The 26,058-nt window shown below is 37.5% G+C and overlaps 1 protein-coding gene across 2 annotated transcripts in view; it reads right to left on the bottom strand.

The window, feature by feature from the left end:
* Positions 1 to 1,149: 1,149 nt before the first annotated feature.
* Positions 1,150 to 26,058, bottom strand: part of LOC115434180 (proteoglycan 4) — a 26,615-nt gene continuing 1,706 nt past the window's right edge. The window contains exons 1-8 of one of the 2 annotated variants that reach the window (XM_030155949.1): positions 20,336 to 20,362; positions 20,088 to 20,205; positions 16,947 to 17,012; positions 16,217 to 16,296; positions 15,903 to 16,035; positions 15,434 to 15,745; positions 15,233 to 15,329; positions 1,150 to 7,740 (exon numbers count right to left, since the gene is read on the bottom strand). In XM_030155949.1, the coding sequence (XP_030011809.1) occupies positions 3,021 to 7,740; positions 15,233 to 15,329; positions 15,434 to 15,745; positions 15,903 to 16,035; positions 16,217 to 16,296; positions 16,947 to 17,012; positions 20,088 to 20,205; positions 20,336 to 20,347 (5,538 nt within the window). In that variant the 5' untranslated portion in view covers positions 20,348 to 20,362 and the 3' untranslated portion in view covers positions 1,150 to 3,020. Of the gene's footprint in view, positions 7,741 to 15,232; positions 15,330 to 15,433; positions 15,746 to 15,902; positions 16,036 to 16,216; positions 16,297 to 16,946; positions 17,013 to 20,087; positions 20,206 to 20,335; positions 20,363 to 26,058 lie in introns of those variants that run through there. The other variant, XM_030155950.1, reaches the window with a different exon arrangement.

Genomic DNA, 26,058 nt, shown 5'->3' with positions numbered 1-26,058 from the left:
TATCCAAAAGAAAAAAAGAAAAAACTGAAATTTAAATTAAAAAATGGAAGAAAATGTGCAATTTTAATAATATTATTCCTCAACTTCTCATTTCTACATGTGCATTATGGATCAGATCTACAAAGACACTAAACACTGAGGAACAGGCAGAAAAATTGTTAAAATTGTGCGTAATTTTCTTTAGACATTTCAGGTTGTTCATATTTATTCAGGTTATTCACATTTTAGTGTTACAGGATAGTTTGTAAATGTAAATATTTTCAGAATTTAATGTTATTTGTTGCAATAAAACAAAGAAAAAAATTAAGTTGTTCATTCTAGATTTTTTTTTTTTTTGGCTTAATTCAAGATTTTTTTTACTTATTTGAAGATTTTTATTTTTATTTTTTTGCTTAATTCAAGATTTTTTATACTTAATTGAAATTTTTTTTTTTTTGGCTTAATTCAAGATTTTTTTTTAACTTAATTGAAGATTTTTGTTTTGCCTTCATTCAAAATTTTTTGCTAAATTTCATGTTTTTTTTGCTTAATTGAAGATTTTTTTACTTAGTTGAAGATTTTTTTTGGCTTAATTGAAGACTTTTTTTTACTTAAAGATTTTTTTTGGCTTAATTCAAGATTTTTTCCTTAATTCAAGCTAATTTTTTTTTTTTTTTTTTTTTTTTTTTTTGCTTAATTCAAGTCAAGACTGTGGAATTTTTGCACTTGGCAAAAACATCCAAGGGTCCGAACTGGACCCTTTGGCATTTAGCCCCTGAGCCGCATGTTTGACACCCCTGGTCTAAAGTTAAAGACAAGTACAGAAGCATACGTACATGTTTATATAATCTCTAAAAGACAACTGCCAAAACTGTCTTCAGTGATAGTGGCGAGAAAATAAATCACTCAACTCTCTAAACATGCACATGACACATTTAAAGTTGGTGATGCGTACAACGTATAAAAGTACAAAGACAGAAACATCTTGCAGAGTGCTTTTTCAATGTTGTACATGTTATCACTGTGTGTGTTTGTGGTTCTCACAAGATAGAAACTCCACAAAGTTAAAGAGAGTAGGGGAGGGGATTCGAAGAAAAACTGTGAAAAAATATCTTGCAATAACATAAATAAAAATGAAACACAGGAAAGAACCAGCCGAGACCCCAAATATAAAATTCAAACATCTTTATATCAACTCCAGCAAAAATACAAAGTTTTTAACATGAAGATGCATCATTCTTGGGATTACCACAAATAAAGCAGTTATTTCTTTCAAATATACAAAATCAAAATCTTTAAATAGCAACTGTAAAGAATAAACATGTTCAAGTCTGATATTTGGTGGGCTGTTTTTGGGTTTGCTAAATCCATTATAGCCTACATGGAGTTCTTAAATAACAATAAAAACATGACAGACATGTTTTGCATTTACAGATGAATTACTCTAAAGAGAAATGACCATAAAAGAAAAAAAAAAAACAAAAAACGGAACACCGTGCTAAAAACGGTATGGTAATGTAAGCTACTACTGTAAAGTAAAGAAACTTCACATTATGAGAACATCTGCCCAACAGTTAATGACAATTAAAATAATAACATAAGAATAAAACTGCAACATACATTGATACACCACTCAGAAGTATGACTAGACTACCCCAAAAACTGTATATCCAATTTGTGAATAATTAACTGAAGGGATTCATCTGCCCGGTTGGTGATTTTAATGCTAAAGAGGCCGTACATCACCCACATTCACCAACCACACTTATCAGGTCGTTTTTGTTCAGAAATATCATCACTGTTGCAAACCACTTCCTTTTTTTTTTTTTTTTTTCTTTGTCAGTACAGCTCTTTGACAGGCACTAAATGTGCATGCATAGTCTTGGATGGGTTAGTATTTCCAATGATAATGGTTCAGATGGTCTCTATGAAGGCATTGCAAGAGTTGATCAAATCAATCTGTAAGTGTCTCCACATCACCAGGACCTAACACATGCAAAACAGGACAAACACTCAGGGTGTAGTCACTATCATGAGCAAAGAACAATTAGCATAATAATGATGAGAGGACTGCAAAGGTACATCAACTGAGCCAGGACAACTTAACAAAATACATGCTTTTGTGTTGAAATATAGAGCTTGAAATATTGTTTTGTTTTTTTTTAACAACTCAAAATCATATTTTTAATACCTAATACAACCATAATAACAAGAATTTTATGTTAATGCTCTGGGAAACTGGTAATATAAAAATACAGCCGATGCAAGAGTAGATCGGGAAATCAGAATGCTAGTCAAAATAAATTTACATGACGCACGAGGCACAATCTGTGTGGAACAAAAACAAAAAACAATTTGGACACACTGCAAAGGAAACAAACTGCCTCTCCAGTAATAGCAAGCTGTTATAACTAGAGGACAAGAATTTTCACATTTATCAACACATTCTGTAACTTAACATTTCATAAATAAGGCACCTACCCACAACAGTCACATATTCACAATGTTGTGATTGGAAGACCGGCTGGAGAAACAAATTGCCTACTTACTAGAAGTAAAGATCTTATTCCAAACTAATCTCTGCTTTGATATTCTCTCCAAAGCGCTGATATTCTGTTATTCAAATGCAGGACATGCTGTTTTTTAAAACAATTATATACAAACTGGGGGAAATAAAAGAACAAAACATGGTGGTAAATTATTCAAATGTCTCCTTGGAAATGGCATCAAAACACTACACTTGTAATCCCGATTTTTAAAATTTAGTTTCACTACTGTAATCTCCAGCCGTGTCGCAGAGTGAAACATAAAGCCAAACAGCACACTACACATAGGACTTCACATTTGCATTTCCATACTGAAGCTTTACAAAAGCATCAATCAACATCAAATCCCTGTTCCTTCTTCATGTATCTGCTGACTGAGAATCTGTCTTCAATAAAGAGTTTGGTGAAGAATAGAAAATAGATACTTCTGCTCCTTCTAAATAAGTTCCAGGTAAAACAAAATCTCCTAAATAAAGATGGTCTGTGTTTGCAGGTTTACTTGGACGTCCTGGTGCGTTTCGCTGGGGTTTCTAAAAGCTCCTGAGCTCTCTTTGTTGCACTACGTGGTAATGATGCTGCCTGGCTTCTCTTGGCAGGGGATTTTAACGCCCCGCTTCTTGTCACTGTGGGTTCCTCAGCTCGTGCGACTGCTTTAGGAGTCGCCAAGGACTTTGCAGTCCTTTTCGAGCCAGAAGTGGGTCTTGCACTTGAAGGCATCGTTGCCTCCATTTTTCTCTGGGACCTTGTTAATACCTGGTCAGGTAAGTTTGAAACCTTGACATCAGTACACTGCTGTGGCGTTTCAACTGCATTATCAATACTTTTATTATGAACGACTGTTGATGGTGGTTCCTTTGATTGGACTTTTCCAGCATTTACTTTAGTAGAAGTCGGTTTTTCCTCCTCCGCTTTCTCTGTTTCAACCTTTTTCTCACCCTTGCTTTTAGACGTGTCAGCGTTAGACTCAGGTGCTTTAGGAGACCCTAGTCGCTGGGAAACTCTCTTTGGCGATTCTTTTTTTACCTGATCTTTCAATGGTCGACTGTTGTTCTGAGTCTTGGTGGCCTTCTCCTTAACTGATTGTTTTGTATTTTTTTTCACAACTAATGTTTTCTTTTTTTCCGGTTTTGTTGGAGATTCTTTAATTTGCTTAGTGACACGTAGGGATGATTTCTGTGGCTTCAGAGATGGTTTTAGATTTGCCTTGGACACAGCCTTTGTAGTGGTGAGTGTTTTCATCTTAGTGGCTTTTGTTTTTGATTTGTCTTTGAGTCTATCATTGGCTTGCTGAACCTGCATCTTCTCTCTAATGTTCGAGTATTTCCTTAAGATCCTTGCACTAGCTGGATTCTTTGACTTACCTGAAGTTTTCTGAGATTCACTCATCAGCACACAGGTTTTGGCTGAGGAGATTGACTTTGTCGGACCTGTACTAGCATTAGAAATCTCTTTCTTCTCTTTCCCTTTGACTGCATTGGCCTCTTGCTCCAGTGCTCTGGCAATCAGTTTCTGACTCTTGGGGTTGCTCTTCACAGGCGAGGCAATGGCAAACTTTTTCAAATGTTTCTTTAAGCGCTCTGCTTGTAAGCTTGGAAAGACCCCCTGGGAAGTCCCTGATGTACTAGACGAGCTGTGAAAACATAACTGAGTTTCTGATGGAAGACGCGTGTTCACCTTCTTGACAATGACAAGGGATTTTGTTTCAGTTGATTCAAGGAACCAGCGACATATACTGGTAAGATCAAACCCTTTCATGAAGAGCATTTGCACCGGTGAATATTTCTGATGGTCTGAAGACTTTGGTTTTCGTGTCCTGCGCTTACTTTTCCATATAGCTGCCTGTCTGTCTGCTTTGTTTTTGTATTTTGGGGCTGGTTGACCCTCCTTGTCCATCTGCACCCAGCCTTTCTGCATTTTATCATACTTAATGTTCAGATTTGTAATTATGTGTTGGTTTTCTTCTCCAGTGAGAGACTGATAGAATTTGTTAGCAGTTTGTTTTGGTGGTTCTGATCTTGGTGTGTTGACAGGGATGGCTGAGCTGTGGGGCTGCACGGAAGCAACTGGTGCTGGAGAGGGCTTCGTCTGAGCTTTAGTTGGTCTCTCAGGCTTCATTCTAATAGGGGAAGCCACATCACCCTGTCTTCCACCTGAACTAGGACTACTGGTTGAAGGTGCAGCCTGTCTCTGTGATCTCAAAGCTAACTTCCTGTCTTCAACTGGTGGTGACTGACAGAGAGATTGCTGGGACAGTTCAGCCTTGCTGCTCTCACTCCTTAACGGCATTCTGGTAGGTTTTTCAGATGTGGAAGACTTACTACCATCTCCACTTACAGACTTGTCTCCTAATGATGCTACATTTGCCATCTGCTGCACGGACAAATTGCTTGCTTCAGCCTCCTTGTGGAGAACCCGTTTAACTCTTCCTGGCACAATCGGTGTGTTCACTTCAGTCTTTAAAGAACTCTGATTTTCCAAGGGCACATCACTGCTAATTTGGGCTTTCTCAGTCTTACTAACATCTGTTATAACCTTTCCTGACCTTAGTTTCTGCTTGGCCTGGAGTCTACTTTCTATCTCACTTTTTTGTACTTCATTAAATTTCTCTGCTTGTTGTGTTTTTTCAGTGTTTGAGTCCACAGTTGTCTCCTGAACTGAGCTCGGTTGGGACTCTTCTGCAGTAACGGGAGGCGTAGGAGGACGAGGCGATGAGCTGACTAACGGAGGAGAAGAAACAGGAAGTGGGGGAGATGATGAAGGAAGGGAGGGGACCTGCTCTGTGGATGGAAGATCACTGGCAACAGAAGGTTTTGGAGATGAAATGGAAATGTTTGAAGTGAGTGGCGCTACTAGAGTTTCAGGTTTCTGACTGGCTGATCTAAGACTGCGTTTGGTCTCTGTGTTCAGTGAATCGACTGACTGTTCAAGGGTGTTTTCCTGTTGTTTTTTGACTCTTTTTTGTTTGGTCCTTGAGGGAACTTTTGATGCTGGGCTTGATGGTGTGTCAGAGGATGGTTCTGTCACAGGTGGATTTACGGGACTACTCACGGGTGTGTTTGTTTGAGGTACACATTTTTCCAAATTACTAGATTCCACTCCTGATTCCACAGATGTTGCTTTGAGTACATTCTGACGGGATTTCTCTGGGGTCTTATGGGGCGATATGCTACTAGATGACCTACGACGGAGACTTCTGTCAGATGCTGATACAGGTCTACCGTTAACATAGCCCACGATGACTGCCTCTGTTTGTCTCATTCGCTTGGGCAGTGAAATTACAGTGCCTTTCTTTCTACGCCAAGGGAGTAATTCTTTTGAGAGTGCATCCATGGTCATTGCGGACACATCATAATCACCACCATCATCATCATCATCATCATCATTATTTTCAGGATCTACGGACTCAAGAGTGTGATCTGTCTCTGACGTTTTAACTTCTTGCTCTTTAACCTTCTCTTCTACTGCTGAATCTGTGGTTCTGGACTCTTCTATCTCTCCTAAGTTGTCAGGTTTCATAATTGTCTCTGACTGTACTTCAACTCCCTGAGGTTGCTCATCTTGTACATTCTCCCTTTCGTTTTTCCCTGTCTCTTCTTCAACTTCATGCACCGGTGATGGGTTGTCAATTTGTTGGGGCACAGGCACATTATCATTTTTCTCTAATGGAAGTTGGGGTTCGACTTCTGCTATATTATTATCCCCTAAGGGCTCTGACATTGTTTCCCCTAAGGGTTTTGATACAGTTTCTGATACTACTTGCTCAACACTTTCTTTTGTGGCATCTTGAGACTCGGTCATGTCTTTTTCTTCCTCATTAATAGAAGTCGGAGCAACACTTTCCTCTTTTTCCACTGCCTTCCCTGACTCTGAAGTTGTATGCTCTAAAATCACATCAGGTTCTATGTTTTCTGCTGGAGAGCTTATTGGAGATGGAGGACCAGGCTGCCCTTTACTCTGACTCTGATCTGTCTGACTAGTTTCAACTATAACGTCTGCTTCACTCACTGCTGTTTCTACCATATCTCCCGTTCCTGGTAACACACTCTCATCAGACTCCTCTGTGGATGTTTGCTGATTCACCGCCTCCCTACATTCTACAGCGAACGGCATATCCACAGGGGGTACGCCTTCGGGTTTGGAGAGTATTTGTTTTGGGGTAACCGATGTGATGAACTCCGGCATTGGATTAGGACAGTTACCTCTCCCTGCTAATGTACGGACAGTTTTTAACTCCCATGTTTCCTCTGCATACATATGTCCTCTGGTGCTCTTTCTGGCATTGCGACGTGGGAGCATGTTACGGTGCTTTTCCTTTAAACACTCTGTAATGGGTTTGTCAATATAAACAATGTCACAGTGGCCAAGATCTGGGTCAATGATTCCTCTACCAGTAGAGTCCCTGTTCCGAAGATCAGAGGATGCCTTGATGGTCTTTCTGGCAGTCCGGGGAGAGTCTGAAGGAATGCTCACATGAAAGGCGTACAGTTTTGCTGGTGTATCTTTGGCATGTCCTATAGTCTCTCTCTGCCTGACTTGATGTGTATGACTAGCCTGATTGTGTCTTTTCAAAGAGGAGCTGAGTCTGGCACTGTGCATCTCTGTTTTAGTGGATGAAGTTGAGTTACCCTGTCTGTCCTCCAAAGTGTTGGAGTGAGACGAAAGAGAAGTAGTGAGCACGCATGACAACTTGTTGCCAGCGGTGACATTGCTGGTCTTCATTATTTTCATCTTCAGAGGTGCATGATCACCATGACGGTTGTTCTCTACATCTGCTGGATTCGTAGTGGGAGAGACCAAAGCCTGGATCGTCCCTGATCTGGTTTGGGGAAGATTCAAAGCAGGAACGGATGTTTTCGGTGAAATCACAGCCTGGTCTGGTGTTCTTTTTATTGCGCGACTGGGATTTGAGTTTGATATATCCTGGATTTCTGATTTAGAAGTCGATTCACTGGGAAAACTTTGCTCAGCGCATGACCTGTCAGGAGTAACTGCACTGGATTTTGCTGTTGGAAAAGCAGTTCCCAGGATCCCAGAGGTAGGATTAGAGGCTGAAGAAGCAGTGGAGGATGCTAGTGCTTTAACCTCCGTTTGCAAGAAACCAATGGCATCTACGATCTGTCTTTGATGGTGCAGGCAGAGTTTAGCCATGAACTGCTCCAGCGTAGAGGTGGACTGCAGATCTTTTGCCTTTGTGACCCGCAGGTCTGTAGACTCGCTAAGGAAAAAAAACAGAAAAAGTTATAAGTACAAGAAGAAGCAACATATAATGAAATAGATCTTGAAATGAACTGAATGTTAGAATAATCTGAAAAAAATCAGGTACAGTGCTTTGTTTGTCATTGCATATTTATTAGAAGAATAAGTGATTTTAAACATGATTTTTCATCCAGTGAGCTTGACTAATTACAGTGTTACAACCAATAGATTCTTCTTTTTTTACACAGTGGTGCTTTTTGTTACAGTATACATCAATAAAATTTCACACATGCACAAGACATTTAATAATTGCAGCTCACTTTGATTAAAACAAGTAAACCACAAGTTTCTGAAAGGGCATACCTATTAGAGGAAAATATAGAATACATCATTTTTGTCAGGTTTTCATGTATTTAATTAATGACTAGTGCAAAAAATGACAAGTACAAGTGCTGAACAACGTAGAACAAATTATCATAAAAATAGCATCATGAAAATGCAAGCGTGATTTTGCTTAAATTCATTATCTAATAGCAGTGAGGGTTTCTGTTTCCATGCAAATCTAAATTATTCTGTTAGATGGGGGCCCACATTTCTGTATTTTTGGCTAAAGTTGTGTCAGTGAGGTAGAAGTATTATAAAACTCTCAGATACCTTTGAACACATCACATTATGCCAAAAAATATATTCATTTTATAGTCACTCTTAAAGTTCATTTTCTTTGCAAAAAAAGTGTCATTCCCAAACTATACTGTGGTCTTTCAACAATAAACAGACGAATGAGACCACTTCGGGGTTCCTGAGTTGACTATTGTAACAAATAAAATGTTACAATGGCTTTGTGAGTATTAACAGGTATGAGGTGCTGGTAAATGAAAGATAAATATGTATCCAGAGCAAAATATATTACTTTTGTTTTGGGAGAAGTTTGCTTGAAAAATGTCTGATAAAATAACTACAACGTCTGTATACAACTATAAATAACAGTGGATTGACAAATACCATGCTACCAATGTCTGTATATTAACACAGTAAAGCTGACATCTTTAACTTTGCACATGTTCTCACCTTTTAGCTACAGCAATATGGTGGAACTTCTAGTGTAAAGCTTGCTTATTAATGTCAGTGTTGTCTGTGTGGGGGCTATCCGGCAAAGTGAAATGTTCATACAAAAGCAGGTAACTGTGATAAATGTGAAATTCCTATCGACTCTGAAATTACATAAATATAAGAATAGATGCACAGAATTTATTTTAAAATCAAGATGTTACATCCTTTGCAGTAGGTGATGTGAATGTAGTTAATGCATGTAGGCGAGAGTCTTATGATTAGGTTTAGTGAAATCTTCAGGAATCCATTTTAGGACAGTACATTAAGCATTTTGTTACATTAACGACGGTATGATGTATCTGTGCTGTTCGAGGCACTGTGAATTGAAGATAAATTGAAAATTAAATACCCCATCTTAGAACCTCACACCTGCACTGAGATTATAATGACATTCATTGTGTAGCAAAGTACAAAAATAATAAGACACTGAAAAAAGTACTTGTATCTTTTTGGCTCCAAACACAGAATGCCAAAATATGAAATTTGTAAAGATTCAAAAATAATTTTAAGACATTAAAAATAACTTTTTTTCTGCAACTGGAAAACAACCCATTTTTTTGCTAAGTTTGTTAATGTCATATCCCTGCTGACAAGATCTAAGGTTTTTAAGAGGAGTACCTGGATAGAACATGGAGACCGTTTCATCCCTGAGGGTTTTGCTTTCCATTTTACTTAGCATTACGGTAAGAACTGACAGAAATTACATACCTTTATCGTCCAAAGAAATAAAATAACTGGTATAATGAATAGAAACAAACCAAATGACAATTCAGTTCCACAACACTTCACAAACCCACAAACATGGATGTATCAACCCATCCACAATATTCATCTGTATTATACATTAGGGATATAAACAGGCAGGCAGTTACGGACTATGAGGGCATATTATCATACATTTTCATTTAACCGGGTTTCCAGCTAGTTTAGTTATACTTCAGGTTCACAGTTACTTGACAGTAAAACACACCAGTATTTCCAATAAAACATCTTCAAAGATAAACTTCACCATATCAGCTAAGTTCCCACTGAAACATTTGCTTAAGTTCAGTCATGCAAAGTACACCCAGTGTCATTCCTTTATACAGTTAATTTAAAATACACAAAACCTGTACATATTTTTTCCATCAACATGGATCTCTGTAGTTATGACAAAAACCACACCATTTGCATTAGCGCAGTTTTGTCAGTTCTCAAAGTTTTTTTGACTTTGTCAAAGTTGCCAACTTGTCTGACATCTAAAATGTTGTCTTCACATCTATCATGTAAGTTAAATACACCATTTAAGCATCATATACTTGTGTGTACATTGTATAAACACCTGTGAATAACTTAAAATTAAAGCCATTTACATTCATGGTTATTTTAGTGATAATAAAACCATTAATCAATAAATACTCCTCAATAAATAGACCCACTACATCTACAAATAGAAGGATCATCTGTGTGTTAGGTATGAAGGGGGTCAAACTCATCCATTTTTCAAAGTACTGCAAAGTAAGTGATCAGTGATGCTTTTGTTACTAGCTGTCCTGAAAATAAGAATGCACCTTCAGCATCGTACAAGTTGTCTGTTTGGTACATGGGAAAAGCTACATGCAACCGCTTTGATGACTACTCTGCAAAACAGGTCTTGAGGTAGTTGATCATTGGATCTGCTACAGACTGTGAGGAAAGCATCAAGGGTTTTACCTGCTGGTAAGCTGAGTCTGTACACTTATACTTCAGATGTATTTCTTACAATGAGATAATTGTTATTTAAAAAAACAAAACAAAAAAACCCTTAACTGAACGATTGTCATTTTAATGACTGATGAGTTTACCGGAGAATAGATTTCACTGTAACACGTAGTGGAAATATCTGTCTTGCTTTAGTATTTTCAACCCAGGTAATCTCAAAGTAATTCTACATACTCAGTGAATAAACAAAAACATACAATTTAACAAAAAAAAGGTTAACGGTTGCAAACAGTGAACAATGTTAGCTATCCATCTAACAATGTTGTACTGCTGTTTAAGTGCTATTTACATATACAGTAGGTGTGCACGTCCCTGAACTATATTATACAGCTGAATAGACACTTGCCTAAAATATTTAAAATTTTAAGAGAATTTGTATGTGTTATGACTGCAAAAGTAATAACCAAGTTTACATCTTAAAATGAAGGACTGATTAAAACTTCCATGTTATCCAAGAATCATTTTGTACATCTAAAAGGCTGTAAATATATATATATATATATATATGTATATAGAAATCATTTGAACCGAGATTCGCAAGAGTTTGTATATCAACCTGATAAAGAATGATGGGTCATGATCCCATATTCTGGAATGTCCTGAGGTATAAGTGATAATGCACAATGAGGTGTCCTGATAGAGCAAACCGAGGGATTAGGCAGAGTGAGAGCACCTCGTGAAATTAACAACTGTAGTCTACATCCACGCAGTTACAAAAATATGCCAGTCTGAGCTCAACAATAAAGGCCGACTTGAAATCCAACCTAAGTCAAGTCTGAAATGGAGCGTTACCTAAAACCATACACTACAGGCAGAAAAGAAATATTTTTAAAGAAAAGAAAAATACATTACATAGTTTTATCGATTTTTGATAAATTAGTGAGTCTGCACTGAGGTATGACTGTAGCACTACCTGGCAAGTTAGCAAACTTACCCAGAGAGCTGATAGCACAGTGAGTCTGAAAGTTAAGCTTCATCTACTACAATTGCTTGATGCAGTTGTGTTAGTGTTTGTTAAATAATGGCTTTTGGGTATAGTGTTGTTGCTGTTAAGGAAAGCTCAGCTTACAGTGTTTCTTCAGACATCCACATGTGCCTGATCTTATTTTTTGTTTTCCAAAAGTAAAAGTTTCCAAAAAAAAAAAAAAAAACGGATAAAAAAAAACAAAACAAAAAAAAAAAACTGTCAGCTTTAGCATTATTTGTAAATGTGAAAAACTAGAATACAAAAGCAACACAACTGAAGTATAGGGCCGAGCAAACTTTGAAGGTACTCTGAACTTAAATCACAAGTTAGTAACTGTTAGTTTTGGAAAACAGGCAAGCAAGCTGTATATAGTGTGATGTTTGGATATGTGTAATGTATCTGCATTATTGTGATGACAGACTGAAAAACAGTAAGTCTCCCTTTCTCCTCTCTTCAAGAACAACATCTCAAAGGCAATTGCTGAAATCTGAAAGACTGCTGAAATCGCATAAAACTGAAATGCTTAAAAAACGGCACTGGCACTGAAATGCTACTGATGTACTGGTAGAGTAAAGCAGGCCATACATACTTGTCTATAAGACAACCTGAAATGTTACTTCAAAGTGGTATTTATGAAGTTTTGCTTCCTGCTGGAAGTGAATTACTATGATGGCAATGCTCTAAGTATACCTATGACTGAGGTATAGTTGTGAGCAGTTATTGTTTATTAATTGACTGACAAGTACTGCATCCCAATACAACTTTATCCTGAGATGTAGTGAAGGCATTGCAAAATCACCATTATAGTATATACTGAAAAACTTCATTGATAATGTGTTATACCTGTGTAAAGAAGGCTTAGTTTGGAACCGTGTACTGTATTAGAATACCACATCAACAGACTATGACAATAATTGATGAATGTTTAAACTTTAAATAATCATAATTTATCTAGTGTGTCCATTACAGTTGCATCTGAAAAACAGTTGCAGGGACTTTTGACTGCGCAATAAATTAAGATAAAAAAAATTCAACTGTATTTGCAAGACATGCATCCAGTTGAATTAAGTATAAGTATACTAAGTATAAGAATATTCAGTTTAAACATGAGACTGAGTCCTCTTTACAATACTGAAAGAAGACACTAAGTGGCGCCACTTCCTAAGACATGTTTTTGGCTCTGGTTGTAAAGAACATATTTTGAGACAGGAGTGTTCAAATTCTAAACATAAATTCAATATTACCTCTAACTATTAAGCTATTGAAGGTTAATTAAATAAGATGTGAATAAATAGGATTACTTGATTTATATTTTACACCTAACTATTAAATATGGTCGGGCAAATGCAAATTTTTTCTGGTTAAAAAGAAAACGTATGGGTATTGCACTGAGTTTCAGTGTTCCTTCACTCATTTGGCGAGGGGCTTGCATCATGCAAATCATTCTCTATGGATGAACACTCGCTTTTCTCAGACAAACTGCGCTGGGACTTTGGGGGTTCCTTCCCCTCAGAGAACACTGAAACACCCTGCTCCTCTACCTGGCTGAGCAGCTTCAGTTTCTTTTTTGGAGGATTTTTCAAGGTGCCAAGTCGTTCTTTAACTTTGTATTCCAGGGTGCTATGTGGAATGCCATAGACTGATTGGGCTTTAGACACACTCATTTTTCCACCCATCACCACTACAATAGCTTCTTCCAGCAGCTCAGTGTTGTATTGTCGGTATCGTCCACGTTTCTTCCTCGGCTGTTTGTTGCCCAAGTCTGACTCTGAATCTAAGGGGAAGCTTCCCCCTAACACTTGGCGGTCAGTGTCATAAGGCCAGTATTCCTTTTCTAAACCTGGTCCATCAACATTTCCACTGTGCTTTTTCTGATTCTGCCTGGGCAAAATGGAACGAAGCTTCTTTCCCAAGCCATTCTCACATTGTGAGCCTGAATACTCAGTGGTCAAAGAATCCCAAGGCTGGTCTGACACAGAGCCTACAACTCGCACCTGAGGAATCTTGAGATCAAAAGCTGTTGAATTACAAAAGGAGAGGCTGTGGTCTCTGCAGTTTTCCTCAAAGCTTCCTTTACTATAGGCCAATGACTTTGAGAGAAGTCCAGCAGCCTCCAACAGCCTTGGTATGTCTTTAAGGTGCTCATTTGCTTCACTGTTGGCTTTGAGTTTAAGGAGGGCCCCAAAATGAGTTTTAGAATTCCAGGAAGGCGATCCATTTCTGTTGAGCTCCGTGGGTCTGGAGCTGTTGCTATGGCTGAGAGGTGACTCTGCGTCGCTCTCCAAACCAACCTCCTCTTTGATGTGCAGAGAGTAAGAAAGAGATGAAGAAGGCTTATAATGGGTGGAGTGGCCGATATTCTCCCTCCTCCTCCCATCCTGTAGGCTCCTCATTAACAGCCCGACTTGTCCGTCCGCTCTCAAGGATCGCCTGATTGGATGGAAGGAAATTGGGTGTAAGCAGAGCTTGCACAGTGCCTTTTTCTCTTTTCTAAACGAGGATGGGTTAGGGTGGGGAGGATGTTGGCCACTCCTTTATTATATGACCTTGCTTTGGTAACATCACTATCTGTTCAAATAAGTGACTGTGGTTGCATGTGTGTGTCTTCAGAACAAAAAAGGCTCAAGTTAGGCAAATTTTTATTTGCTGCTTTGATGATTTTTGCACAAATTTTGCATCAACACAAAGAAAGAAAACAAAGGGAAAAGGGCAAATGAACAAAAAATAAACGAAAGCAAAGAAAAGGCATTTAGTTGAGTTCATAAAGGTCTTTGTGTTTCCGTGGCTCAAAAAGCATAGCCAGAAGGAGGAGGACAGGATACTTGTCCATTGCTGTAAGGCAGCTTGGAATGTAGCTGTTAAGCAGGGCAAGATTGCAAAATGACGTGTAGCTCTTGACATTTTGTGTGTGACGTTACCACTGAACAAGCGCAGCAATAAAAGAGTAAGCCAGCAGAGGGTTGTTCTGTGCATCAAATTCATTACTTGAGTATGAATAAGTGTAGGATAAACATCTGATTACTCTTGAATAAATGTAACTACTGCTTATCCAACACTTAAATAATGTAAAATGATCATTTAAATGCTTTTAGATTGTTAATCGAACCTAAACATGCATGCAGTAGATAATTAAATGTAAAGTGACTTGATCATTACTTTTGTGCCATCAGCTCTCACAGATCTGCACTAGAGAATTCAAGCTACCACTGCTTGTAAAATTCAAATCTGGGCAAATTCCCATCCAGAAGATTATTATATAGATTGATCATTTACGAGGCTTTGCACACATGAAAAGCAAACAAAAAGAAATTGTAAATATTAATATGATGATACTTCCTCAAATGTTTCATGGGAAAAATAAATATTTTTACCATTCTTTATGAAAAAAATAATAAAACATACATTTCCAGGCCATAATATGGGTGGTTATAATCTACAGAACAGTAACATACAGGTAATGTTAATATTTGGATGTTATAAAAACCAAATGCAATCTTTTTATGGAGATCATGATACTGTGTTTGACATCTCTACCATTTAATCTAAATATTCTAATCCTAAAAAAACTTTCTTTAGTCTTAAAGCAGCAGTTTTTTTTAGGATGGTCTATAGTAGGTTATGATGACAGTATGTATTTATGGAAAAAGATGCACTACTGTAGACCACCAAGACAAAAAAATTAAACTTATCTTACCCTTTGACCGTGGATGTGGCCGGAGAGAGGCAAGGACTGCGGACTGGAATGTTGCTGCTATTACGATTCTTTTTTATGGATAAGTCAAGGACTCCATCTGTAAGTGACATTACGAACCAATATTACATTCAACTTTAGCTATTTCAACAGCATTCGCCTACATCGGAATAAGATGCTTCATTATTTCTAAATTAACACTACCTTGCTCAGTGGGCTCTGCCAGTGGCTTCTTGATGGTGAGGTCAAGAGGAGCTTCCTGGTCAGCCATGAGGAGCTTGCTGAGGACAGGGTTCTGGTTGTGTGCAGACACAGCCAGAGTGGCAGCAGGGCTGGTAGAAGGAGGAGCCCCAGAAAGCGACTGTGAGGGAGGCAAGCTTTGGTCAGAGTGATCTGAGCAACTGTCCTGAGAGGGGCTGGTTTTTGAGGTATATTCAGCAGCAAACTGTCGGATCATTCTCTGAAGTATCTCTCGCGCCACTACTGGAACGTGAGGGTCTGAGAAATTTGGCACATCTGAAAGTAAGAAATAGGGATGTAAAACCTGCTTATCATTTGAGAGCTATTATGTAAAACTTTACTCAGTACAATGTAGTATGCCACTTTAATTTGGTAATGAGGGTAAAAACAATAAAACTGTAGTGCAAGATACCCATGAAACAGCAAGACTCACCTTTTCTACGAAGGACTGCACTGAGAAATTCCTCAGCTTGTCTTTCTAGTCTGCTGAGTGTGGTCTGATCTTTGACCAGGAGAGGTTTGGGTGTATCTTCAAGTCCCTCGTTGCTTAAGTTAATTAAATGTTCCTGTCAAATGACAAAAATACTTAACCAGCATGGAATGGTTTATACATTGATAACATCATTATTTTACTGATGAATAAGTATATAAGTAAATAAATAAACCTAGAAATAAACAGAAAAAAACTCAAGAAATATTTGTACGAATGTTAACACAGTATGAGGAATAACAGAAATGAAACTCTACCTTCACTTTGTCTCTTCTCAAACAGCAGAATACACAGTTTTCATCAAATGACCAATCAGATACAGCGTCAGGTTCACAGTCTATGAAGCAAAAGCAGAGAGCAGAAGAACATCAGAAGTGGAAAATGCAATTTTCTCTCATAGTTTTTCTTTGATTATCTTAAAATGTTTTAAAAAAAATACAGAAATCATACAGATCTGCGTATCCTGCATATAGTACATGTGAATAACCTTGCTTCAGCAATGAATGAGAAGGCCATAATAATTTACGGGTCTTCAACTGTTTCAGCAAAACTGGTAGAATCAGCCTGAATGCCTACTGAATTTTAACAGCCTCCTTTATCATCTGTGACTGTAGACATCACAGTCTTTTATGCCCCTCTCACAAATGTATTAAAAACAAATAAAGCCACTATTGTTTCAGTAAAATCCTGCATCATCAAAATGTCTGTAGGACACTGAGGACTTTAAGTCTGGCCCCACGCCATCCAAAACACCAACTTTGTGGAGCACAAGGCATCTTCTCTTCTGCTGAGAAGGAGAGGAGCTGTCTTGTAGAGAGGAGTGAATGAAGGGGGGGTACCAGATGGTACAATGCAGCAGCATTATCATAATGAGCAAACAACAGATTACATATACTCAAATGAGAAGAACAACTTATTGATAATATTCATACATTTCCCTGTTAGATTGACAATGATAGAGAATATTATGTACTGTAAAATACTCACCCTTAAATAATTTTAGGTCTTCTATGAGTTCTTCACCAAACAGACCTTCAAGAATGCTCTCAAAACCTGCAGACACAAGAAATTCAATAAATATTTAGGAATGTCAAACTCAACATATGCAGTGAATATTCCCAAATTTGCTGAGATTTACTCCATATTAAGTCAGGTTAGAAGAATAACAAGGAACTCAAAACGCATCACCTTAGTCCCCAAATAAATGCAAAAAAACAAAAAAAAGAAATGGCCAACGACTGGTCTAATGTACATCACTGGCATTTTATGTGATATCTTACTCAAATAACAGGGCTAGCCTATGCATTTCAATTTCATCTTGACAACTCCACTAAATTGCCCTCTGTTTCTGTTAAAACACATATTATCAGCTTTCAACACAGGTTTTTAGTTCATAGTAAATACATGCGCTCTATCCTGTTGCCAAGCAACTGGAGCACCTAGAGTCGGGAGTGACTGTATGTTGTAACATTAAAAAGAAAAAAGCAAGAAACAAATCCAATAGGTGATAATACCAAAGTATCCTCTAAAATGCCCTGCATATATCTTGTAAAAAATAAAATAAAAATCACTGATTGAAATTGTAGTAAACCAAACATATACTGAATGATTGCATGTAAGAAACTTATTAAAACATGACCAGACTACTGGAAAAAAAATCTTTCCTGCACTACTGACGACATGATATTATCCTTCAGTCCCAGCTGTTTGAAGGACATAGTGTGTTCGGCTAAAGAGGAGTTCACTTAACAGTGCATTAACACAATATGTCTGTTCAGTGCCATAGGGTCAATCCAAAAACCACTACATGCATTAAATCAAGCGCTAAAGAGGTCAGGGGTAACATCTGTTCACTGAACTGGATCTTAAATGAGCAAACACACAACGACAAAAAAATATAAAGCCATTCTGGTGAGAAAAACAACAATTACTAGAAGTCATGTTAAATGTATCTTTAGTATTAAATGTTCAAATATTGACAATTCAATAACAAATCATAATTACAAGTTAAGTTAGCCAAATGTGTTGAAACAGTCAAATGACAATATATTACAAAGGCCTACTTACAGTACGTCTTCACAGATGAGAACAAGTGAGAAAATGACAAGCTCTTACAATCGACTGTCTTCCTAAACTCACAGTGAATTCAAATCAAAAGCTGTCAGCTGTTAAAATGCCCTCTTTCTGCCTTCCTACAAATTCCAATTCATCAGCCAAACATAAAGAGGGAGGGGGTGTGAAGTGCTGAAACACAGGCTTGCCTATAGCTACAGCATTTAGTCTGTTTCTGGGTTAGTGCACAGGACTTCAGCTGAAGCTATCCAATCCTATTTCTGAAATATTTCAGAGGCAGGAGGAGAAAAGTAGGTCATCCACTTTCGTTTGACAGAGCAGCGCCATGACATCAAACTACTCTTCAGGAATTCAGTTTAGGGCATTTAACAATGTGTCACGCTGTAAACCATGACTTTAAGGAAAAATGTACACTTTCATGCTGGCAAAACATTGTGAGATCCAGGAGAAAATGAAGAAATCTTCAAAAACCTCTTCTGGATACAATCATTTCAGGTCCGGCAATTTAATTTAGATGTAAACACAAGAGCAGAACAAGTAGCGTACATGTGCTATGGATAAAATATTGATGTCATGTATAGCTGCATGCAGGCTCTATAAAATAAATGAGAATAAATGCAGGGGATGATGGTCACATTTGAAATGCATTAAAAAAAAAAACACTAAAAGATGATTATAGTGTGTGCCCAGCACTTTATGCATTGGCACTGTTTTATACATATTTGGAGAAAGAAAAAAACAGTAATACTCAGCTTTTACGGTATATTTAGTAATTGCCTGTTTAGAGGAACATTCACTAATTAACTACAGTGAAGACAGAATTAGGCCATCACTGAGATACTACTATACATATCTGGTTAAAAGTATAGAGATGAGATACAATAACAAGCTCAGGGTATTGAGATACAAAATGATAATGAGAGAATGAAAGGAAGAGAGCTGGGTATTAAGTGCTAGTGGGCTTAATCTTATAATACTGACACTTATCAAGGGGTATTTAAAAAAAAAAAAAGACATACATTACAAAGATATGAGGTTATCAAGACTGGAAATCTTATCCACTGCCAAAACAGGGAGAATAAAACACATGCACAAAAACACTCAAGTGAATGGTCCCTATAAGAAGATTTAGTCTATTGCAGACAGTAACACTAAGTGCATCACTAAATAATGAAAAGGAAAGATCATACAAGAGTTCTTTGCTTAAACGCAAAATGACAGTTGTTGAGGAGACGAAACATTTTAACAAAAGCAAAGGGAGATTAACAATTTTTACTTGAATTACAAATATTTTAGCATTTTGTTTAATAAGTATCATCAATCCTACACAGAAACTTGTACAAATATTTTACAAATTAATGGATAGTTTGCAATTAATAACATGTTTTGAGAATGTTTCAAGCCAAGGAATATATTTTATGTGTAATCATAAAGTCTAGTTCAGATGTGCATCGAAATCAGTACAGAAATATATGCAGTTTTTCTCTTACTCAGATTTGCTTAATATTCTTAGGAAATTAGCAGAGAGACCATTAAATGCTTTTTCTTTCAGCATCCCTACGGAAAAATTGGAAATATTTGGAATTACCCCAATAGCCATAAGCCCAGAGTGTGGGACAAAGATAATTTCTGTATGTTTATCACAGCAAGCAGGTAAGCATGTGAACCATTCTTAATATAACATATAGCCGAGAGCCACTTGAACAGTTCTGAGTTAAAGGGCATGTCTGTAACTGACAATGCTGTCCATACAGGAAACATGCCAAGAGATGAGAAATTCCCCTTGCACAAGTGAGATTTTTAGACCTATTTGGACTGCTTAAATTCCAGCCTAAATTTCAGCAACACTTTCATTTTTTACAACCTGCAAAATGGAAAACAATTCAGCACAGTTATTTTAAATACATATTTTAACTTACCATTTTGTAAATTACACTACTACCATAAAATTCTCCAAATAACATTACTAACAACAGGGCTAATGGCATAAGGTGATGTAAAACAGGCATTACCATATTTAGTTATAAATGACAAAAGTAAGTATCAGCGACAAACCTTGGCCATGAACTAGTCGATAATACATTTTGTAGGTGGCCTTTTCATGGAGCTTACGTCCGTTCATAATGACCGACAACTCTGCCCAATCTGCCTTAGCTTTCTTCTGACCTACATCCTGAACCAATCACAGAAGGGAAGAGAGAAAAGATTTGGATTGTGTGACACCCTTGTCCTTCCCCCTGGCACTTAGAAAGAGAAATCCCACAGATCTAGGATCAGCTTAACCATCGTTAATCCATACCTACATGCATGTGCATCACAGTGAGCAGAACCTAATGAATATAAAACTCTGAGTGGTGTCGAGGAAACACATCAGCTCACGGTTGATTTTGAAAAACAAGTAAGTGACTCTGGCAACAACTTCACTACTTGGGAGGAAGTAATGTCAATGTTCTGCCTGTTATTTCAAAGTTGCATAGTGTTTCAATATTATTATTCCTCTAGAGAAATATCACTTCTGTCAAAAGGTCCAAAAAATTCCAAACCACTAATGCTGATTTATCTACGAAGATAAGTAAAAGAACTTCTAGCACCAGTAACAATCAAGTGCAGCTCCAGCCTACAGATACTCCTTCCAGTGTACCTACATACAATACATTAAAGACGCATCTCTTAACACGTGTATGCGTGTATGATGAATTGGCTCCAACAGCCTCGCATCACAATCACTGTCAAACTTCCAACTCCTTAAAGCATCACTTGAAGCATCATAAAAGTGTAATTAAAACACTCACAGTTTGACTGCAGTGCTTTTCCAGTGGATGACCCACCCTTCCCTTCCCTCTGCTGCTCGAATGCTGAGGTTGTACAGCGCTGCATCAACCCCCACTCAACCCATCCCCCACTGTTACTGTACACATACATGAGGAGTGACCACAATCTCACAGAATAAAAGCTTTCCTAAGCTCAAATTCAAGCACTAAAATCTTACTGAGGTTGGGATATTTTGCTACAGACTTCATATTACAAGCGTATTCATATGTATACACACATGTTCATCTTTGTAACCCCTTCCTTACCAAATTACACTTTTATTAGCTCAATGCTCAGTCTAACACAGGATGTAGTCGCCTATAGCATATACTATATATAGATGTACGATAGAGCTGAGGACTGAGGGCTAGTGCAAAAATGACAAATTTGTACAAATTAGTACAGGACATGAGTATTTTGATTCCTGCTTAGCCTGCCACAAAAAAGAGTGTGTCATAAAAGTACTATAATAGTGCTTTAGCTGTCAATGTGAAACACAGAACTGAAAAAATGATGGGTCAAGCTTTGACAGGAAATCGAGGCTTTAAATGTCATTTGGCTACTACAAATTGTGTTCTTTACAACAACTAGCCTATATATAGTAATTGGATTAGGCAATACAGCGGGCAATACAGTAGGCAACATCTACAGTGGAAAAAAAAACCCATGAATACTTAACATGATATGATGCAAACTGGCAGTCAAATGGTGTAATGCTGTATGAGACAGCAACTATGAGATCACCATAATTTTAGGCAAATACGAAAGAAACAGATGCATGCACACAGAAACACAAATGTGCATTTTAGATAAAATCATTAGGTATTCTAGTCAGGGTTTGTAAAATGTGAACAAACCTCAGTGAGCTCTTTTTGTAAATTGGGAAAAAGTAGGCCAAGAGCCAAATGGAGGAAGCGGGTTGGAACAGAAACTGGGCCATGACAATTGTTTTAAAACTGTGCAACGCAATTTGCATGACATCAATATCCGTTTGAACAAACCCTTAAATCCTACTCACGCCCCTGTCATTACAACTATGAATAACTGAAATTCCAAGGATTTTTGTTGAAATCCTAATTTTTCCAAATCCAGTCAGAACACACATTTTCAGCCACACAGTTTGCATCTGTAGGCTGATGGTCCATGAACACATGTATGGGGAAAACATACAGACAATTGTTGCTGCTGTTCTGTGGAACAATTGCCCTTGTCTCTGCCGTGTAGTTTTACTGCTCACATTAAATACACAAAGACAAAATGTCCATTTCAGCATCAGCAGGGTGGTGGTGGCGTGCAGCCCTCTCCACTAAAAAGCCAAACAAAAGTATGTTGTTGTTGTCATAGACAGATTATGCCATTCTGCAGCCAGCAGACTGACACTGTTGTCATGTACTCTGCAGCTTTACAACTACAGACAAAACACAAGGGACATTTGTCAATCATAAAGGGTTAACTGACCGACTGAACCGTTCTGGGTCTAGAGCTAGTGACCAGTCAAAAAGCTATTATCTTCTCTCCATTTTGTAATGATAAGCACACAGTCCACCATGTACAGTAGTAGGAAGAATACATTTAATCCCAAAATGACGCCTCACCTAATACACAAATCAACACTGAAAGACCATGCTGAATTATAGATTACATGGGTAATACCATTGTTCATTTTTGCATTTATGACCACATTTTTCCAATAAAAAAATGACATTAACTGTGATCAAACTGATCTCTGATTCCTACATCAGACTCAAATGTATAACAAGCCCACCTGCTGCACTTGCTCTTTCCAATTATAAGTCAGCATCTGACCTGCTCAGAATGTGCCAAAAGCTGACCATTATCAAACATACCATACCACAGACCTCAAAACATGACATTACTTCCAGACTGGGTATTCCTGCTTCTGACAATCATATGGTTACTCCTCCGATTCAGGACAGGGCTTTGGCACACAAAACAGTACGTGCCTTTCACATAAAGTGCGGACCGATACACAGCTGCCATTTTAAATGAGACTGACTGAAGGTGGGATTTTGACATCATCGTCATTAAGTATTGATATGCATCTGAAATGAACTACATTTTAAATTCTCTTATATTTTATCCTATTCGCTCATATTTTTTAGTAAAATATAGTGCAAAAGGTAGCACAGGCCACTCTGAAAGAAATGCTGACAAATTGTGTGTATAGGTTTTATCCTTGATCAATACCTGCACGTCTATCAAATTATATCTCATGTATTAGTATCCTTAAATAAGACTTGATATAAACCTCACATAGAGGGGTGTCTTTTACATTTCTTATAATATATAACTTCTTTAAAGAGACATCCTATGTATGTAGTATTATTATGCCTGTGTAGCCTGACTTCCACTAAATATAGTATCTGTTCCACATTTTATGGTTTTGTGTTAATCTGTAATAGTGTATGCAAGACCTTTGTTCCCTGAAAACAAGTTTCTTGCACATTATGTAAATATTTTATTCTTTTTTCAAAATGAATTTCTTCTAAAATTTATTTTGTATATTATGCATATATTTTGTACAATAAACCGATTACATGATACACCAGCAAGGGATTTTGGGTAGTTAAGATGGCTTCTCTGACTATGTTTTTGTAGAGGTGTGAAGAGGATCAATATTACTGAAAACATCGCAGCTGAAATTAAGTACAACAGTGCCAGGGGAGCTACACTGGTGTGCTGACTTTTTTCACCCCCTTATTCTACATTTGCAAGTCTATCAAACCAACATCAAGCCTTATTGCCAATACTGTATATAATATAAGGGTTTTTCTTAAAGCTCATGTGGCAATATTTTGAGGCAGAATAATGATTGGAGTGACAAATTTTTGCACTTCTCATAAAATGCAGGCTTTATACAACCAAGCAACAAAATTGTGTTGGTGTTATTTGACAATATATTTTGTGGAATTTTAAGTTTGTGTCGGCACTATCGCAATTCTGACAACAGCCAGAAAGAACCCAAAACAAATATACCCCAAGGGCAATATAAACCTTGTCTCTGTTCATACCTATAAATACCTGACAGCTGCAGTGTTTCCAATTAACCTAACCATGTAGACTGTGATACCCTGAGTTTTAAAGGAGTGATATTTTGCTTTTTTTAAATGGGATTATGCATTTTAAAACATTTCCCTATGGTCTACATAAACTGTAAATGCTATTGGTCTGAATTCTTCATTAATTAAACACCACAGGCCCCTCTTCAACTCTATTTCTGAGTAATGACAGTAGAAAGGTCGTTTTGAGCACTGGCCCTTTAAATGCAAATGAGCCACTTCCTACCCCACCCCGCCCCACCCCCTCCAGGTTCTTGGCTGGGCTGCTCTGTCCCGTTCAGCCACTTGCATTTGTTAATACAACCAAAAATTTAATCTTTTAAGTAACTGGCTCGAATTTTGGACATATTTTCAGTATGGACTACAACCACTGCTGCTGACAAACAATTAGGCCTATGTCGTACTTGGAGAAATGTTCGTCGGAAGTCTTGACCTTATATGTGCAAATGTCGTGATGTAACTAGTTATGGACGTAACAAATTAAACAGGAATTAAAACGGGTTGTAGAAATCCACTCGATTTTTGCCAAAATCAATATAAAGATAGCTTTGTAGCACCCGGAGGGTTCAAATTCAAACCTCTGGAACTATTAGGGTCCCCAAATACACAAATAAATGTACCAAAGACTAATAAAAGTGGGTTAAGCAAAATATGACCCCTTTAAATGAAACAAAAACTTCTCTATAGTGTGTTTTACACTTTTGCCTTGGAAGAGAATCTGTGTAAATCTGACTTACTGCACATTAGAGTCCAGAAGCTGGACCAGCTGCTCATAGGTTAACTGTAATTGTCCATCATTTCTCCATTCATAATTTCTTCTTTAGCAACAAATTATCATACTACACAAAATCTGCATGTAAACATAGACTAACCAAATACATTTAGTTCTGACAGACACTAAAGAAACACTACGAAACAGATCTGACTGAAGTTGCAAGGCATGAATGCTAAAATATATAATATAATATATTCATATAACAACATGAATGCTAAAATACATAATATAATGCTCTCTGTTCCAATCACACAGGTACTTGGCCCCATTGAAATGATTGTTTGTCGAGTAGGTCAGATTATAGAAAAGATATTTAAAGACACATTTGTACAATTCCTCTGAAAAATAGACACAAATTAGGGTTGATCACGATCGAGCAACATCCAGTCTATTTGACAGTAAATGGTACAGACAGCATGCATCTCTCCATCAACGTCAGCTGATCAGTCTATGTGATGGCGCACACTACTGCTGCCATGTTACAGCCTCCCCTGAAGAAAAGCAGCTTTAAAATCCCCTACTGTTTTAAGCCCTTTTGTCAAAAATCTGTTAAACTCTTGATGTATGTGAACCAACCAAAGAAAATATTTCCATGAATTACCATCGAACATTTCTCTCAGGATTTCATATTGCCCGCACACAAATACACTTTAAGTATTAACCATTTTAATTGACCAGTCTCAAAATACCTAGGTTAGTTTGTTAACCAATTTCTTATTCTCACTTGAAGAAGAGCAAAGACATATAAAACCCAAGTGTTTTTGTAATACACACCCAACGCATTGTATACATGCAAACAAACCAGCAGATGATGTCAGGTGGTACAGTCAACGTGAGATGATCAGTGTTGCCTCTCAGTTTTGTTGTATTTGCTATTCACAAGGTGTTAGGAAAGAAAACCAAGTAAGGGTAATGCAGATATAATAAAGGAACTTTAGTCACTGCTTTCACTGTGCCCTTGATACAGTTGCTATTGTAGTCTGTTCATATAGTCCAACACTCTAACAATAGAAGAAGCTTCTCTCTTTCTTTAACTGGTTTCCAGTGTCATACTTTGACAATACGTCAATAAGTATTAAGGTTGAGGTCAAGTCAAATATACATGTGGTTCTTCACTACAAACAGGAGTCTGCATTGGTCTTTATTCATAGATGTGTATCACACGGGCAAAATAGAGAACAACTCAATGCCCTCACAACAGCACAGAGAGAAGATCAAGAGGAAAAGTTTGTTGTTTTGGCAAAAAAAAAGGGACCAAGGATATGGAATATAGCACAAAGTTACAGTAAGGAACGCTGGAAACACCTGGACAGACATGAGTAGATGACAAAAAGTACATTACACAAATCCTAACACACCC

This window comes from Sphaeramia orbicularis, chromosome 15 (assembly GCF_902148855.1).
Source record: "Sphaeramia orbicularis chromosome 15, fSphaOr1.1, whole genome shotgun sequence".
NCBI lineage: Eukaryota > Metazoa > Chordata > Actinopteri > Kurtiformes > Apogonidae > Sphaeramia > Sphaeramia orbicularis.
The sequence above is the reverse complement of the archived record's forward strand: the minus strand, read 5'-3'. Positions and strand labels throughout refer to the sequence as shown.